The sequence below is a fragment of the Callorhinchus milii genome, unplaced genomic scaffold, assembly GCF_018977255.1.
Source record: "Callorhinchus milii isolate IMCB2004 unplaced genomic scaffold, IMCB_Cmil_1.0 Scaffold4, whole genome shotgun sequence".
Taxonomy (NCBI): Eukaryota; Metazoa; Chordata; class Chondrichthyes; order Chimaeriformes; family Callorhinchidae; genus Callorhinchus; species Callorhinchus milii.
In genome coordinates, this window is record NW_024704745.1 from 69,228,354 (window position 1) to 69,245,567 (window position 17,214).

Here is a 17,214-nt window from a genome sequence, read left to right on the forward strand (position 1 = left end):
AAGGCTGCCTCTGTTCTATGGACTATATGGAAACAAGATTGGAGAGGTTAATACAGGGAGTGGTAGGGAAGCATTACAATGCAGAATGGACTAATTTAAAAAATACTTTTAAGTTTTTATCAGGAAATGAAACGAGCTGGAGATGATGGATTTAAGTGGAAGTTTGACTTTAACATCACATATTGCTTCTTTTCAGAAACCATTTGTTTGTGAATATGAGGGTTGCAGTAAAGGCTTTTCCAGAAAAGATCACCTTACAAGACATCTTCAAAGCCATAGTGGAGAAAAAAGATTCAAGCAAGTACATTATAGTGCAGCACTTAGTCATTTTTCACAGCATCTTGTAAATTTTTTCACTCAACTATTCTTTCTACCCCACATCTGCGCCATGACCCGTTCTGCCTTCCCCCACCTCCACAACGACGCCGGCTCTGATACTGTCTCACACCTGCAGGCCGCTGAAACCATCATACATGCTTTCATTACATCGAGGCTCGACTATGCAAACACACTGCTTGTCGGCCTCCCCAACTCCTCCCTCCACAGGCTGCAGGTCATCCAGAACTCTGCAGCCCATGTCCTCTCCCGCACAAGGCTCCGCGACCCTATCACCCCCATCCTTGCCCAGCAACTCTACTGGCTTCCCATCACACAGAGGATACAGTTCAAGATGATCCTCACCTTTAAAGCCCTCCATGGTCTTGCTCCCCCCACCTCTTTGACCTCCTAACCCCCTACCATCCTGTTCGCTCCCTCCACTCAGCGGGCTCCGGCCTACTTCACATCCCCCACTTTCTCACCCCACTATCGGCGGGCGGGCCTTCCGACACTCTGCACCCACCCTCTGGAACTCCATCCTGCAGTCCCTCCGTCTCGCCCCCTCCCTCGCCACCTTCAAGCTTCACCTCAAGACCCTCCTCTTCGACCGTGCTTTCTATCTCCCCATTTCTCCCCCCCCCCGCCCTCCTCTGCCTCAATCCCTCTGTCTTGCCCCTTCCTGTTCTGTTTTCAGATCACATGTGAAGATCTTCCTCTGATTGTAATAACAATCACCTCCATGCTCTTCTGGCTCAGTGTTGAGCGCCACCACTGTTAAACGCTCCGGGATGCTACACAGTGAAGGGTGCTATATACGTGCCAGCTATTGTTCTTGTAAACACCCTTCTTTTCCCAATCAAATTTTTTAATTCATCTATCCTGAAAGATGCTTTTTTTAAAAATAAAAAATATGAGCTTTTATTTTGGATCCCATACATTTTTGGGAAGCCTTTAAAGTAAGTCATAAAGTAAGTAAGGGGTTCAGTAGTGGCGAGTGATAAACTTTTTTGTGGACATTTGCATGTGTTTTTGTGTGCTTTTGTTCGTGCATTAATTTGTGTTTGTTGTTTGAATACAGAACGCTTTTAGCTTAGTACAGAAGGAATTGTAGTTTGATTCATCCTGTGCTGTATCTAGGATGGGATGATTCTTGTATTCAATGAGAAATATCCCATTCTCTTAAATCTGAATATCACCAAAATAAATATAAATATATAATTGTGGGGCGTTTTTAAATTGTGAGGTATTTGCTTATGCTTGCTGTGATATTGTTGGAACACTGCAAATGGGGTCGGTTACACTTTTAATTTTTCATCATTTCATGCAGATGCACAAAAGAAGGGTGCACTGAAACTTTTGTTTCAAAGGTCAATTTGAACAAACATATTGGACGAAAGCATGAAAATGGAGGAAGGATTTACTTGGCAAGTGATCCTCTTTTCTATGTTGAAGTAACGTGTGTGTTTCGGTCAAAAATCCCAAATGGGTCTAGTATTTGGTACAAATATTCTATTGTCTCAAAATACAAATGAGAATATTCTGTGCTTCATAGGGGACAATTATCAATTGTTGATCACTAGTATTTGGAATGGGAATAAGAAAATGTTAGTTTAGGAACAAGAACTTTAGGTCTGTGCATTAGCAAGCCTGTGCCTTTATTATTGATTGTCGTCACTTAGCTTCCCTCTTATCGTATTGTTCAATCTGTTTTCTCTTCAGAAACTTTCTCTACCAGTTATGCTATCTGCATCAATAGTGTATATTACTAGACTATTTTGGGGAGAAAAAAATCTGACTATTTTCTCTTGTTTCTAACTTAATATTTTTAAAATAGTTTTAGAGACGTTGAAACAGTTTTGGATGAGATGTTAAATTGAGGTTCAGGTGGATGTTGAAAATCTGTTCAGGTTGATGATAAAAATCCCATGACACTATTTGAAAAGAGTAGCTTCTCCTGGTGTCCTGGGACATTGCTATGCGCAAATTGGCCATTGTGTTTGCCTATAAAATAGACAGTTACTACACTTTCCAGTAAAAATTCTATAAAATGCTTTGAGACCTGTTACCAATAATAATAATAATAATCATAATAATAATCCTTGCATTTGATATAGCGTTTTTCATGTCGGGAGGACGTCCCAAAGCGCTTCACAGAACACACTGTAAAGTGAATTGACTGTATATTTGGGCGAACGCGGCAGCCAATTGCGCACAGCAATAATAATAATAATCCTTGCATTTGATATAGCGCTTTTCACGTCGGGAGGACGTCCCAAAGCGCTTCACAGAACACACTGTAAAGTGAATTGACTGTATATTTGTGGGCGAACGCGGCAGCCAATTGCGCACAGCAATGTCCCACAAACAGTCGTAGATTGAAAATGACCAATTTAATTATTGTTTTTGGTTTTTTGGAGGGATTATTATTAGGAGTGTGGAGTAAGGAAACTTGCGATAAGATGCAATCTCAAACGCTCATATTATTTTATATTAATATAATAATGCTTGCATTTGATATAGTGCTTTATCACTTTACACTATAAAGTGAATTGACTGTATATTTTGTGGGTGAATCGCAGCAGCCAATTCTGCACAGCAGTGTGCCACAAACAGTCGTGGATGAGTGAGCAATTTTATGTGAAAGGATGTGAAAGTGCTGTAATAAACTGCGTTGGGACATCCTTCTGAAGTGAAAGGCGCTGTTTAAATCGTATTGTATAAATGCAAGCTAAATTATTGTTACTAGTGAGATCCAGTGAATGGGCTGGTATTAGTTTAGGATTGATTGCTGAATGACCTTTTATGCTGTTAGTTTCCATGCTTCTGAAATTCGATATTCCTGCATTTTGATGGATGTATCTAGGTATATGAACAATATGCTAATTATGGGGAGTTGCTGCTAGTGTGAATGCAAACTCAAACTTGAGCTGTTTCAGTGTATTAAATGTAATTAAGAGTTGTGACTCCACGAGTTGAATCATGCATTTTCTCTCATCAGTGTTGGATTTGAGTCATTAGTGATTAACGACTTTTTGTTTGGCCATTATAGTGTGAGTTTGAAGAATGTGGCAGATCATTTAAGAAACATCAACACCTCAAGGTACATCAGTACGAGCACACAAATGTTCCTCCATTCCAGTACGTATCCAGTTTTTTTAACTACATTTATTTTACAATAAAGTACAAACTGACCTATTGAGTGTTCCCAGCGACTTCTATTTTTGTTTTTTGGTAGTTGTAATAATAATAATGTTTGTATTTGATATAGCGCATTGGGAGGATATCTCAAAGTGCTTCACCAAATATACTGTAAAGTGTAGTGACTGTATTTTGTAGGTGGAGGTGTTGTTTAATAGAAATGCCAAAAAAGCCTAAAAAGCTGCAACTCTTCAGTCTTCAAAGCTATAAGATACTAAATGGAAAAAGAATAATACTTGCGGATACATCAAGACTGCAAGACAAGAGGGCATACTAGAGCTGACACCAAAAAGTATTTATTTACACAGAAAGATGGTTAACAACTAAAATGAGTTACAAGGAAGGATGTTTGAGGCCCAGGACACTGAGCTTTTTAGTACTGATGGTGTAAGAAGATAGGGCAGGTATTGTGGGAGGACGAGATCAAGTGAGTTAAAGAGTTCAAGTTCTTCTTTATCCTGCTCACAGGTGCAGTTATGAGGGCTGCGATAAACGCTTCTGTCTCCCAAGCAAACTGAAACGTCACGAGAAGGTTCATGTGGGTGAGTGTCCTCGTGTTTGTTTCAACCTTTCTTCCCAAGATAACTGCATCAGCGGTTAGAATTGCTGGTTGGGCCAAATGGCTTGTTTCTGTACCTATCATTATAAAATGTTTTCTCCATTACTGTCATTTTTGTCACTCGGGCTAATCAGAACAAGCAGTACTATCTGGTCTCTAGTAGTGCACTCCTCACTGGGTGAACTGACTGAAGAAATTAGTTTAGTCGTGTTTTTTAAAAAAAAATGAAGACTGTTCTAACACAATGTTTGGGTCCATAAAATACCACACCACGTTATCATAAAACTGAAACATATGACCTTCAAACCCACTTCCAGTACTGGGCCCCCAAGCAGGAGGTGAGAGCCAAGAGTGAGGGGAGGGGAAATATGACCGAAAGCACGGTCTTGAGATGGACTTTGAGCAAAGTGAGGGAGGGAATCGGAAGGATTGGGGGCAGAAAGGTTGATGGTAAGTGGTCAGGGCAGGGACATGAAGCAGTCCGGTCGGTGCTCACTGAGCAAAGCGAGAGGCTGGGTTGTTAGGGTTTGAGGTGGTCACAGAGGTAGGGTGGGGTGAAACCATGAAGGGACTTGGTTAGGATAAGGATCTTGACCTCGATCAGCTGGGGGATGGGGAGCTTATGGAGCCAAGCGAGGAAGGGGCTTTACAAAGCCTGGAACGGGAGAGGGCACGGACCTCAGAGTTCCGAATAGTAAAATGATTATGGGTCAGATGTGAAAATATGATTCAAATACCACCTTGTCTCACAGGTTATGGATGTAAAGTGGAAGATTGTCCATTTGTTGGCAAAACCTGGACAGATATACGAAAGCATAAACAGGAGCAACATCAAGGTAACCTCAGCAATGTGCATTGTGATTCTACAGTTCTCGTGCGCAAAAATGCAGAACACAAAATTTCATTCCTTGGTCCCATCAATAGTCTATAGACTTCATCGCTCCGAGACACTCTCCTGCATCAAGGGCGCCATTTAAATACAAGCATTTGTTTTCCAAGACTGCATGTTAACCAGTACCAATAATTCAGTTGGAAATTAAAGATTTTTTTCCTGATAATTGGGAATTGGCAAAGCTCAGTTGGCTATCACCTTTCAAGTCTGCTTGAGTACATTTCTTTTAACTAACTAGTGACAGTGACTCATTGAGCTGTTTCTATAAGACAAATAGGGGACTGGCGAAAGCAAGTGAAGAGTTAAAGTGTAAGATTCATTATTGTTATTGCAGCAGAGTGATAAAGGGTGCATATTTACTGTTTTATGCTTTTTTTTACTTTAGAAGACATTGTTTGTAACCAATGCAATAAGAATTTTAAGCGGAGAAGCTTTCTTAAGGAGCATCTAAAAACTCACAGTCTGGAAAGGACGGTCTTCCGATGTCCAAGAGACAGCTGCACAAGAACTTACACAACTTCGTTCAATCTGCAAAGCCACATCCTCTCCCACCATGAGAGACGAAAACCCTTTGCATGTCAACATCCTGGCTGTTCAAAGAGCTTTGCAATGAAAGTAATTATTGATTTTCTATTTAGTTGACAAGATTAGATCCAGTTTAAGCCTTTTTATTGGGAGCACATTGGAAACATCTACCTGCCTCTGATCACTCACTGACTTGACAGATTCCATGTTTAAGTGATTTTTTAGGGATATTTCATATTTTAGAGATATTTGTGTTTCTGTTCTGTCCATTTTAAATATAAATACTATCCCTTTAATCTGCTAACAAAACAATTAAAAGCACAAAAATAATCATCTATACCAACCTGCTAAAAAATTAAATATGAATATTGTACATTTAACCTGATAACATTTTAAAAGCATAGATCAAACTCTTAAGTACATTTAAGAGATATGGTTCACTGCAGAACGTAGAACAGATTTTGACATGTATTTGGTGTAAATTTATAGCCTATCACGCTGACCAAATTCACATGTTAAGGCTGTTATAGACAAACTGCCCTTTTGAATATGATTATATCAAGTGGAATAAATGCTGCCCATTTAGCAAGGGTGCTTCAGTTGTACCGGAGCTATAGAATGTTTAAATGTGTGTTTGTGTTTCAGCAAAGCCTGGAACGCCATACTGTTACTCACGATCCTGAAAAACCGAAATTGAAGGTACCTCTTTTAAACCAGGATTGAAGTTTTATATAAAAATGTGTTAGTGGAAGTATCTAACAAGTATTAATCATGATTAATTATTATAGTGACCATCTTAAGTGACGGTATACAATTACAAGTGTAGCATGATTGGGAATGCAGTGATAATCCTCAGATCCCTACAATCACCTTAAATAGGTTGGGGAGAATACTATTTTTATAAAAATCTTCATTGTGCCAGAGATAGATTGACGCCACAAAGTGGTTGTGGAAGAGCTAATGGTGATCAATAGACTAACTTCACTTTTATCTAGGTAACACAGAAAGTGTCTTATGGGATCAATTACGACAAGTTACAATTTGAATGAAAGAATGTGTTTGTAGACCCAGCATATCTGTATCTGGAGGATTGTTAGTCAGGGCCCTAGGAGAAATGCCATAAAATATATATGGTCAATTCACTTTACAGTCTATTCTGTGGAGCGCTTTGAGATATCAAGAAGGCGTGAAAAGCGCTATATCAAATGCAAGGATTATTATTATTATAAATTCTTTTGCAGTAGTTGCAATAGGTGTTTAACATTCACCTGCCCAGGCAGGAGACCTTGGTTTTGTCTGAAAGATGGCACTTCTGGTAATGAGGTGGTGTCCCAGTATCCCACTGGAGCATCAACCCAAACCGACTTAACCCACAACATCTGATCCAGAAATAACTTGCACCTAGCTCAATTGGCCACACTTTGTGTAATTGGACTTTACTTTTCCTATTATAATTAACATGTGTGCTTAAAAACTCTTAAAATTCTTCTCTAGTCTTAATATTTAGTTATATACACTTGCCACTTTTTGCAAGACCATCATTTAGTTGGTACCAAAAATATACCAGAGTAATTATTACTAAGGTTGTTAGTAACACAGCAGCTTTAGCTGGAGTAATGTGACTTTGTTTCCTACAGGAAAAACGATCTCGTCCTAAACGAAGCCTTGCCTCTCGTCTTTCTGGATATCTTCCTCCCAAGAAGCAGTTGGCCACTGAGTCCAGGGCTCTGATTGAAATGCTCGAGAAATCCAAAATATTATCGGAAGCAAACATGAAAACTGCAGTGACTGAGACAATATTGACCGATTAAAACCAGCGCCTTGGGACGTTTCCTGATGGGAAAGGCGCTATACAAATGTAATTTGATGTTGTTGAAAACAATAGTTGGGCTTCACATTGCTAGTGGTATTCAGAAGTTATTTGTTAAATTATTTCAAAAAGACAAAGCTTTGACAATTTATTTTTGAAATAAAACATTTACTTTACAACCACTGTTTGTGGCTCTTCTGTTACAGTTTCAGGGGATGCTCCTTTAGGCAGCTTTTCTGCTTCATTGTGTGCTTTTTGTTGTTGCTTGTACTCGTTCAGTTCTTTTTCAGACAGATGCCGTAGAACACTCATAACTGCTTTCCCTTCTCTCACAGCCTTTGGTCTTGACACATAGGTAGCTTTGTCAGGCATAGACTTAATAATGTAATCCAACAGCTCCTCCTTCAACAAAAGATTAATACATTTGAAAAAAGCTTGACCATCTAGTCCAAGCATTAAGTCAATATTTCAAACATGAATACTTTGATGGTTAGGCATAATTTTATAAGTAAATGCATATACCAGAAACTATCCTAAATTAGTCACATTTCAATAATTAACATAAACACAATCCACTTAATGTAATATTTTGGTACCTGAATATTTAGTACAATTAAAATATTTAGTACAATTTAGTATAATTAAAACTAAAATTCACTAATGATTTGTGAGAAGATGATTGAGCTCTTCAGTTGCTGATGGATTGAGATCTACACTGATGCTATGTCCAGAAAAGACAAGTAACTGAAGCTTGGCCTAGTGTTTTGTTCTTGTCATAAGAACACATGAATAGGAGGAGGTCATCATGCCTGTTCAGCCAGTTTTAGATCTTGGTAGATCTTTTAATCCCAACATTGCACCAAGATATTGAAGGAATATTGTACACCAGTTTAAAGGTTGCAGAAAACTTCTTTCAAGCAACGTACTAATACACATTTGGATTTTAAAAAAATATGTATCTTTTGCTTTGGGACACCTTATCAAATGCTAAATGAATGCATTTCAGGATGAAGTTTGCATACATTGTACTTGTCACACGTAAGAGAGAACCCTTTAGCTGCCAGGTGTAAGTCTGGCTCAGTTGGTAGCAATCTTGCTTCTGAGCCAAAAGGTTGCAGGTTCAAGCCCCATGTCAGGACTTGGAATTCATAATCTAAGATGATATTCCAATGCAGTGCTGATGTGTGTTGCATTGAATGAACTGTACTTCGGATGAGACGGTAAATACAAGAATTACTATCGTCTGGAACTAAATGGCAAAATAGCTTAGAAATGTGCCAAAAAATATTCAAAGGGTTGTGAGAATGTGGAAATGTAGTACCTCAGATACAAATGCAGTCAATTGGGGTGTTTAAAACGGTGGCCTGTATGTACTTAGGAGGTAAAGGATATGGAGAAAAGGATTTAAGATTTTTACAAATCACAACATGATAATTTGTCTGCTATTAACTAATTTCTGTGCCAAGAATGCCAAAATGGAACCCAATAGCTATGATACTGGTATTGCTGTACACTCTTTGCTAACATTGCATGGCTTCTCATTCTTATCTGACACTGATTCTGCACTAAATATTTAAGTTCTGCACCAACTTGGCTATTTAGCCAGTACTATTGAGTGCTTTGGGATGTTCTTCTGCCGTGAAATGCCCTACATAAATGTAAATTTCTATTCTACTTCAGGTCAGGCAATGTAAAGCTAATCTGACCTTTTGATAAAGAGCCTAAAATTGTAATTTGTTTACATGGGCTGGACTTTATTAAACAAGATGATAAAATGGTACCATTTTCTCTATCGTGTGCAGAGCATTTCCTTTCTTCACGGTGATCCGAACATGGTGCTTTTTCTCAATCCACTGCTGGATCTGCTTCACCTTTGTTTGCAGATCGTGCTTTGCAATGTCTGCGGAGAAGGTCTGCTCCTTCATTTGGGTAGCAGCTGCGTTACAAAAGAGCAAAAACAGTGTTTGGTATGTTTTAAATCTATCATCCTTTACAAATATAAAATCATAGAATCTTACAGCACAGGAGGCCATTTGGCCCATTGTACCTGTGCCGGCTCTTTGAGAGTTATCCAAGTAGTCCGACTCCCATAGCTCTCTAAATTTTTCCTTTTCAAGTACCTATCCAATTCCCTTTTGAAAGTTACTATCAAATCTGCTTCCACCCCAGTGCATTCCAGATTGTACGAACTGGGTAAAAAACAATTCTCGTCTTCCCTCTGGTTCTTTTGTCAATTAGCTTAAATCTATGGCCTCTGGTTACCGATCCACCTACCAGAGGAAACAGTTTCTTCCTACTTACTCTATCTATTAAATCTCCACTTAACCTTTTCTATTCCAAGGAGAACAATCACAGCCTTTTATTCTCTCACCATGGAGAAGTCCTTCATCCCTGGCATTATTTTGGTACATGTAGACTTTTCCCCTCCATTTCAAATTTAACCATGACTTCCTCAGTAAGGACAACACCTTAAAACAAATGAGAACGTAGTGTTCCATTTTATTCCACACAACTCTCCCATCATTTTAAGGCAAGAGGCTATCTCTATCCCTAGTCCTGAGATTGGAGGCATCTATAAGCTGGCTGCATTTGAGCACTAGAAAATAAAGGTCCATCAAGCACCCTGCAAGTCTGAGAGCATGACTGCAATTCAAAAAATGTTGCAGTTAATTTATCAGCCCACATTAAGACAGCCTTCATCACTATGTCCATCAATAGAATGCACATACATATCCTGCCAAAGTATTCTTTCATTGAAGTTAAGGATTTAGCACCAAGACACAACTACAGGTGCACCAAAAAGTTGTGATATCTACCCTGTTATCTAAAAACTTTATCAGTTTCTTTAAGACTTATTAGACATTGTAATGGTATCACGAATTGGTATCACGTCACCCTGTATATGCATTTTAAAGAATCAGTCCCCAAAGTTAAAATTACTCCATTATTTTTAAAGTTTTGTTGAAAACTGAGATTTACAAAACTTCCCAGTAAAGTTCTTCCAACTGTACTTACTACTTTTAGGATTCTCCTTTTGCTTTTCTCGGAGTTTCATTTGTGCCTCGTGGATCTGTTTTCCTGTCATGAGTTTATATAGCGGGGGGTCTGCATTCTCATTGATTGTTACTATCCTGACTCCACGTTCATCAAGGAGGCGAATGGCATCCGCTCTGTGCAGATTTCCCAGGTTTATCCCAGTTTCGTCTATCACCTGAATGATGCGATGATGGATTTTTCTGCCAATGTTCCCTATTGTTTTTCTCGCTCGCGGGTTCTTTTTCTCCTTCGGGACCTCGGTCTCAGTCCCACCAGCTGTTCCAAACGTTTTTTGGGGCATGACCCAGGGGGCTGCTTTCCAACAGGGAACATTGCACCTGGATTGGGGTATTGTGATTTTCAGCATGGCTTGTACCGACAGAGTACTAAAACGCCTTGCAGCTGCAGTACAAAGGTACCAACCCGTGGAACCAGCTTCGTTTCGCAGGGCCTGGAAAGCAATGTTCCTTAACCAGTGTGCAGCCATTCTGAAAGACACGGACACACAAAAAAAAAGTTATTGTGGCCAAATGCTACCAACTGGCTTGTGAATTAATGGCATCTTTGAACTGGGAGGCTTTGTGTGGCTTTTTGTTTCTTTGTGGCTTTGCTGCTTCATGGTTCAACCTAAAGGTGGCAGGCTTCAGTTTTGCAAAGGGTCTCTTTCAACGGCGCTGTAAGCACCTTGTTACCAGATGAGACATGACCAGAGCTTAAATCTGTAATGCTGCATATCCGCCACAGTACTGTATATGCTGATTTTGTTTTTAATATGAATATCTCAGGATACAGTATTTAGTTTGGGATATGACATGTACATGCGACTGCCAGAATGGTGGAAAGCGAACTGGATGGACCTTGCTCTTCTTTCATCAAGCAATTCTTAGGTTTTGTCTATAGAAAAGGAATGAATACAAGTGCTGAAGCTATACATCCGCTGTGCCCATAGGTTTATAAAATTAAATCTTTGAATTGAGTTTGTGCGTTTTAAACATAATAATCCATGCATTTGATATGCGCCTTATCATGTCTTCGAAAGTCTCAAAGCACTTCACAGAATACAATAATAATCCTCGCATTTGATAATCCTCGTCTTCGAGACGTCTCAAGGCGCTTTACAAAATATACTGTAAAGTGAATTGACTGTATATTTTGTGGGCAAAACATGGCATAAAGCATTAAGTGTGCCACATTTCCCCAAGTTTAACAAACATCAAGATTTTATGGAAATTTGATCCCAAACCAGTTAGTAAAATGCCCATATACTTTTTCAACAGAGGCCCTAAAGACCCTTGTAAGGGATAATTTGTTTTGGTTCAGCCAGGTGTCTGACCCAAGTGGAAATCTATCACCATGCTTAAGAGTATCCAAACCAAACTTAGAATTCCATGCATCCCACCTGCAAATGGAAGTTCCAGAGATAGATTGTTGGAATAACAATAATAATAATCCTTGCATTTGATATAGCGCTCTTCACATCTTCTAGATGTCTTAAAGCACTTCACAGAATATGCTGCAAAGTGAATTGACTGTATATTTGTGGGCAAAATGGAGGATTAAGGTGTAAAAGATAATGGGTTTACCATTATAAACTGTTCAAAAAAACCATCAAGTTTTACTGCTCAAATTATATGTAACTTGATATAGCACTTTATGTAAAAACATCTCAAAGTGCCTCACAGTAATTGAGGTTAGTCATTGTATTGACAGGTGAACACAAATAATAATAATCCTTGCATTTGATATAGTGCCTTATCATGTCTTCAAGACATCTCAAAGCTTCACAGAATATACTGTAAACTGAATTGATGGTATATTTTGTGGGTGAACCGCGGCAGCCAATGGCGCACAGCAGTGTCCCACAAATTGTCGTGGGTTGAGTGACCAAATTATTATTATTTTTTATTGAAGGGAATCACTACCCCTGGAAAAGTGATCCGCCAATCAACTAACAACTGGGTTCCTACTTACTGCTCGGAAAACAGAGGTGTGTGGAGTTAGGAAAGTGGAGTTAGGAAACTTGCCCAATTCCGGGAATTGAACCCAGGTCCTCTCACTTGAGGAGTGACTGCTCTAAGCCAGTCATGAAACTTAATACATAAAATATACACACTTGGATTAGTTAGAAATACAGGCAAGCTTTGGAAGGACTAAACTATCCTAATTCCAGATGACAAGAGGCATGCAAATAACACCCTTCACTATAACAGTTTCCCTATAGGATCCAGGTTAAAGATACCAAATCAATGTTTTGGCTTTCTGTTTCTTGCCAACACAAACAGAAAGGCCAACACAACACAAACAGAAAGGCCTGTTCATTAAAATGAACAACATTCACCTGTAGGGTTCAGTACCTGCGACGAATAGGATTTGAACAATTGTGCCAGAAAAGGAGTTCCTCTCCAATCCCACACTGTTCTTCCCAAACAGTTTGGACTCTTTTTACCATCAATTGGGGCACGATCAATTGATGCTTTTGGGCATCTCACTCAAATAGCTGCCATTCAGCTGTGAGCTTTGGCATGTATTTTCCCAAGCTATTTGACCACAGCAGGGAAAATATTTCAGAGTAACTAACAAATTAGATTATTACAGTACTATTCAAAGATGTATTAATATGTCCTACAGCATAAAACATACAGAAAATGGATTATACTTTGTTAGAGATTTGAGATTGGAGTGGTCTCCAAATGGAATTTTCTACAGGTATTATGTAAATTACTACTCTAAAGGGCTACCCGGGGAACTAAAATGGAACTGGACATACTCGACTTTACACAGGTTAATACATTTATCTGGCAAAGCCCAATATAGCAATGTTAACAGAAGATTTAGCACCATAATCATGGAATAAAAATCCAGTTCACAAATATCACTACAAAATTCAATGAGAATAAAACAGATGGATTATAAAGTATGTTGTACAGTGTTGAGTACTTTGTTCTGCTCATATCCCACCAGGGGATCTTATCCATATTTCAAATTTGTGTCTTCTCAATTCTGTGAGATGGAGGTTAGTTTAAGCATTACTGCAGAGGATATTGGGGAGAGAGTGTGGAAACTTATGTGGAGTATAAACACTGGTAAGTACTAGTTGGGCCTGTTTCCGTGCCATATGTCTTGTCTCAATTCAGTTTTCCTGACTAAAAGTATGCTGTAGAACACCATGTATTTGTACACCAACTATCTGCAAAAGGGAGCGGGCAGGCAGCCCAGCATTGGAAATGGTTCAGGAGCTGGGTGAAATCACCTTGGTTTAAATGACTGTTTCCAGGCAATCCACACATTAAATAGAGGTTCAGGTGAACATTAAAGATCCCATGGTCTATTTAAAAAGGGGAGGGAGTTTCTACTATGTCCTGGCCAATAATCCCCTCAAATTGGTCTATTCACTACTTTCCTATCGGTCTGACCATGTTGTGTCGCCTACAAATACGCAACCACTCACTTTAATGTAAACCCTGTAAAACACTTTGAGACAATCTTGACAATGCAATAAGGCATAAAATCAAATGCAAGAATTATTTTTGAATTTGTCAGCTAATAAATGAAATACAGTAGTAAATCCACCAGTCAGCAGTCTTTCTGTCTATGGAAGAGAATTTCAAACAATAAATGTACAAACTACCTGTAGTATTATACCAGGCGAATCCATGGTGACAAGATAATCAGCCAATTAAATTTCACTCGATTATAATTTTGAAATTAGTTAGACTCATTTGTTCAAACCTTACTTCAATTTCTACCCCTTCATTAGATACGATGAGTTCTTATGCCAACACATCATTGAAAATTTAATTTGCTGTCTTTCCATTAAAACAGAATATGGAGGGAGGAAGCTCTTCAGACACACCATGGAACAGATTTACAGCAATAATACCTCAAATGAGCAGTCATTGAACCACTCTGATGATATTAGATCATTTAAAATACAGTCAATTCACTTTACAGTATATTCTGTGATGTGCTTTCAGACGTCTCAACGACGTGATAAATGCAACTATTATTATTATTATTAAACCATAATAAGAGTTGATGTGGTCAATAATAATAATCCTTGCATGTGATATGCTTTTCACATCTTCTAGACGTCTCAAAGCGCTTCACAGAATATACTGTAAAGTAAATTGACTGTACATTTGTTGGCCAAACACGGCAGCCATTTGTGCAAAGAGCAGTGTCCCACAAACAGTCGTGGATTGAAGTGACCAATTTTATTTTTTTGCAGTTTGTAGAATGCATCATATGGATTATCAATGCACATTGACTTCAAAAGTTCCAATTTTAGTAAGGATTACAAAGCACCTAATATACAAATGAACAATAATAATAATCATCTGTGGAGTCCTGTATCTCAGTGGTTAGAGCACTCACTTTGCAAGCGAGAGACCTGGGTTCGATTCCCAGCAGGGTGAAACCTTGGGCAAGTTTCCTTACTCCACACGCCTAGTAATAATCCCTCAAGAAAATAAAACAATAATAAATTGGTCATTTCAAACCACGACTGTTTGTGGGACACTGCTTTGCGCAATTGGCTGCCGAGTTTCGCCCACAAATATACAGTCAATTCACTTTACCGTCTATTCTGTGAAGCGCTTTGAGATGTCTGGAAGACGTGAAAAGCACTACATCAAATGCAATTGGTATAGCACCTTATCACCGCCTATGCATCTTATAATAGTGTTCCAGTTCTTAAGTGCCTAAAATGACATGTCTTTTGAGTTCAAAAAAAGTTACAATGAATCACAGGAACGTTTCAAAAAAGAAACCTTAAAGTTTTCTGGTTCAATATACTGCATTGACACAGCTCTGACTAAGGTAAGCAGATTTCCCGTGTGTACAGAATACAGAACCTATAATTATGCATTTCCAGACCCCTGTAACTTGACCTGTTGCCTGGACAGCGCATGAATAATTAATACTAGGTTAAAAAGATGCTTTCAAATGATACAACAAATGTTCATCCTGACAAGTCATTTTCCCTCTGACATTGCTGCCGAAGCAGAAGAGGAGACAATTCTTGAACTGTGGCCAACAGGAGAGTAGGTTATTCTTTTTAGTCTTACCTTTCTACCCTATATGAATGCGCATTTATTTGTTTAACCCAAAAGTCCTTCTAAAACATCCGTCTTGTAATCCAGGGAAGTGTTGCTCAGTCCACAAAGTGATACGAGCAAAATTCCACAGAATTTTATTCACACCACATAAAATATACCATACTGCCCTTGTTTGTAAATAACTGAGATCAAAGGAAGAGAAGAGAAGGGGGAAAAAGAAAGGGGGAAAGAAAGCAGAAGGCAAGTCCGCCCTTGGAGGTGAGACCTGAGCTTGCTCCAAGGTGACCTGCTCGGCAACAGGACCGTCAGATTCGAATCAACCCTCTGTGGTAGTCTCAGGGGTCCGGCAGGTGTGCGGTACTCCAGGACGCTGCTGTCAAGCCAGTCTGGCTCCTTGGAGAGGCGGCAATTTTTGCCATTCGCCTCCTCTTAACTCCACAAGCCCTGCGGGGTCGATGGTCCAAGCTGGACAAGAAGTAAGTAGGAAGTTTGCCGGATAGTGCTCTCTTCAATTTCTCATCGACCGTGCCTTCAGCTCCCCTCTCGACTCTCTACCCCCTCCTCCCTCCCTCGCTCCCTCCCTCCCTTCCCTTCCCTCCCCCTGACCATTTCCCCCCAATGCTCGGGTCCCGGTCCAACTGTCCAGCGCCTCGGGACGTCCTCCCGACCTGAAAGGCGCTCCATAAATGCAATCTTGTTGTTGTTGTTGTTGCTGCTCTCAGTGGGGGCTATTCTGGTTGAAGTTCAACAGTGCCCCCAAAATGACGGCCCTCACCAACCTGTGCCTAAGACTCTCCAGAATTAGGTCAGCAAACCGCGTCCCTCCAGGGATCAGACGCCCCCCCACCCCCACCCCCACCCCCACCCCCCGAACTGATCAAAACACCCGAACAACCGGCAGTAGCCCAACTCCCTGACCGCTGCGTGATCCCCGGTCACCCGTACAGGGCCATCCCTCCGCCCCAACCGCCCGCTGCCTCCGCTCGGCCGGCTCCGGCCTCCCTCCCTCCCGCCCGCACCGCGTCCCCTCCGGCTCCACCCTCAGCCGCCGCTGCGCCCCCAAACTCTGGAACTCCCCCCCACTCGCCCCTCCCCCCGGGCCCCCCCCCACCCACGGCGGCGGTCAGACCCCTCCACCGTCACGCGCTCCCGGGGCCGCGGCCCCTCGCGAAGGGCCCGAGATAAGTGCAAGTTGTTGTTGTTGTTGTTTGGACCTGCGGTTCCGGGGTCGCTCTTGTCCCCCCCATCCCCTCCCCCCCCCCCCACCCCCCATCCCCTCCCCCCACTCCCCCATCCCCTCCCCCCCTCCCCCCACCCCCCATCCCCTCCCCCCACCCCTCCCCCCATCCCCCCCCACGGGGTTTGGGTCTCGGGCCTCGGGCTGTGCTGGGCTGTGCGGCCCGGCGGCAGGGAGCCTCCCCCCGGGGGGAGGGGAGGTGCGGGGGGGGGGGGGGTTCTGGCTGAGCCGCAGGTCGCCGCTCACTGGCCGAGCACAGGGGCCCAGGGCCCAGGCGGCGGCGGAGAGGCCTGTGCCGGGCCCCGGGAGAGGAGGCGGGGACAGAGCGCGGCTCTTACCTGACAAAGAGGCCGATACCGCAAGAGCCGCCGCGCGGGGACCTCCCGCCGACAGCCCCGCGGCCCCTCCGCCAGACAGGTCCCGCAGCCGAGACTCCCAACAGCCGAGACTCCCAACAGCCGAGACTCCCAACAGCGGGGACGGCCCCCACTGCACCATCAGCCGCTACCACAGCGACGACAACTTGCCCTTATCCTCTGCCCCTGTGGAGCGCTCCGGGGCGCTCCTCTCTCCCCCCCCCCA

The 17,214-nt window shown here is 41.5% G+C and overlaps 2 protein-coding genes across 2 annotated transcripts in view; one reads left to right on the top strand and one right to left on the bottom strand.

Moving 5' to 3' along the window:
• LOC103183255 (transcription factor IIIA) overlaps positions 1-7,481 on the top strand; it is a 41,085-nt gene extending 33,604 nt beyond the window's left edge. Inside the window, exons 3-10 of the mRNA XM_042334423.1 lie at positions 197-297; positions 1,646-1,742; positions 3,368-3,456; positions 3,985-4,058; positions 4,828-4,911; positions 5,353-5,582; positions 6,138-6,191; positions 7,130-7,481. Of these exons, the coding sequence (XP_042190357.1) occupies positions 197-297; positions 1,646-1,742; positions 3,368-3,456; positions 3,985-4,058; positions 4,828-4,911; positions 5,353-5,582; positions 6,138-6,191; positions 7,130-7,303 (903 nt within the window). The 3' untranslated portion in view covers positions 7,304-7,481. The remainder of the gene's footprint in view (positions 1-196; positions 298-1,645; positions 1,743-3,367; positions 3,457-3,984; positions 4,059-4,827; positions 4,912-5,352; positions 5,583-6,137; positions 6,192-7,129) is intronic.
• On the bottom strand, positions 7,438-17,197 carry mtif3 (mitochondrial translational initiation factor 3). The gene is made up of 4 exons (XM_042334248.1): positions 16,971-17,197; positions 10,318-10,826; positions 9,084-9,238; positions 7,438-7,704 (listed from the first exon to the last, which is right to left on the bottom strand). Exons 2-4 carry the CDS (start codon positions 10,823-10,825, stop codon positions 7,471-7,473), a joined length of 897 nt encoding a protein of 298 aa, XP_042190182.1. The 5' UTR covers position 10,826; positions 16,971-17,197; the 3' UTR covers positions 7,438-7,470.
• Positions 17,198-17,214: the final 17 nt, after the last annotated feature.

Coding starts and splice junctions, on each gene's coding strand:
- mtif3 (XM_042334248.1), bottom strand. CDS start 10,825: ATGGCTGCACACTGGTTAAGGAACATTGCTTTCCAGGCCCTGCGAAAC. Junction 9,239..10,317: donor AAAGGAGAATCCTAAAAGTA/GTAAGTACAGTT, acceptor TTTGTAACGCAG/CTGCTACCCAAATGAAGGAG. Junction 7,705..9,083: donor TGCACACGATAGAGAAAATG/GTACCATTTTAT, acceptor CTTTTGTTGAAG/GAGGAGCTGTTGGATTACAT.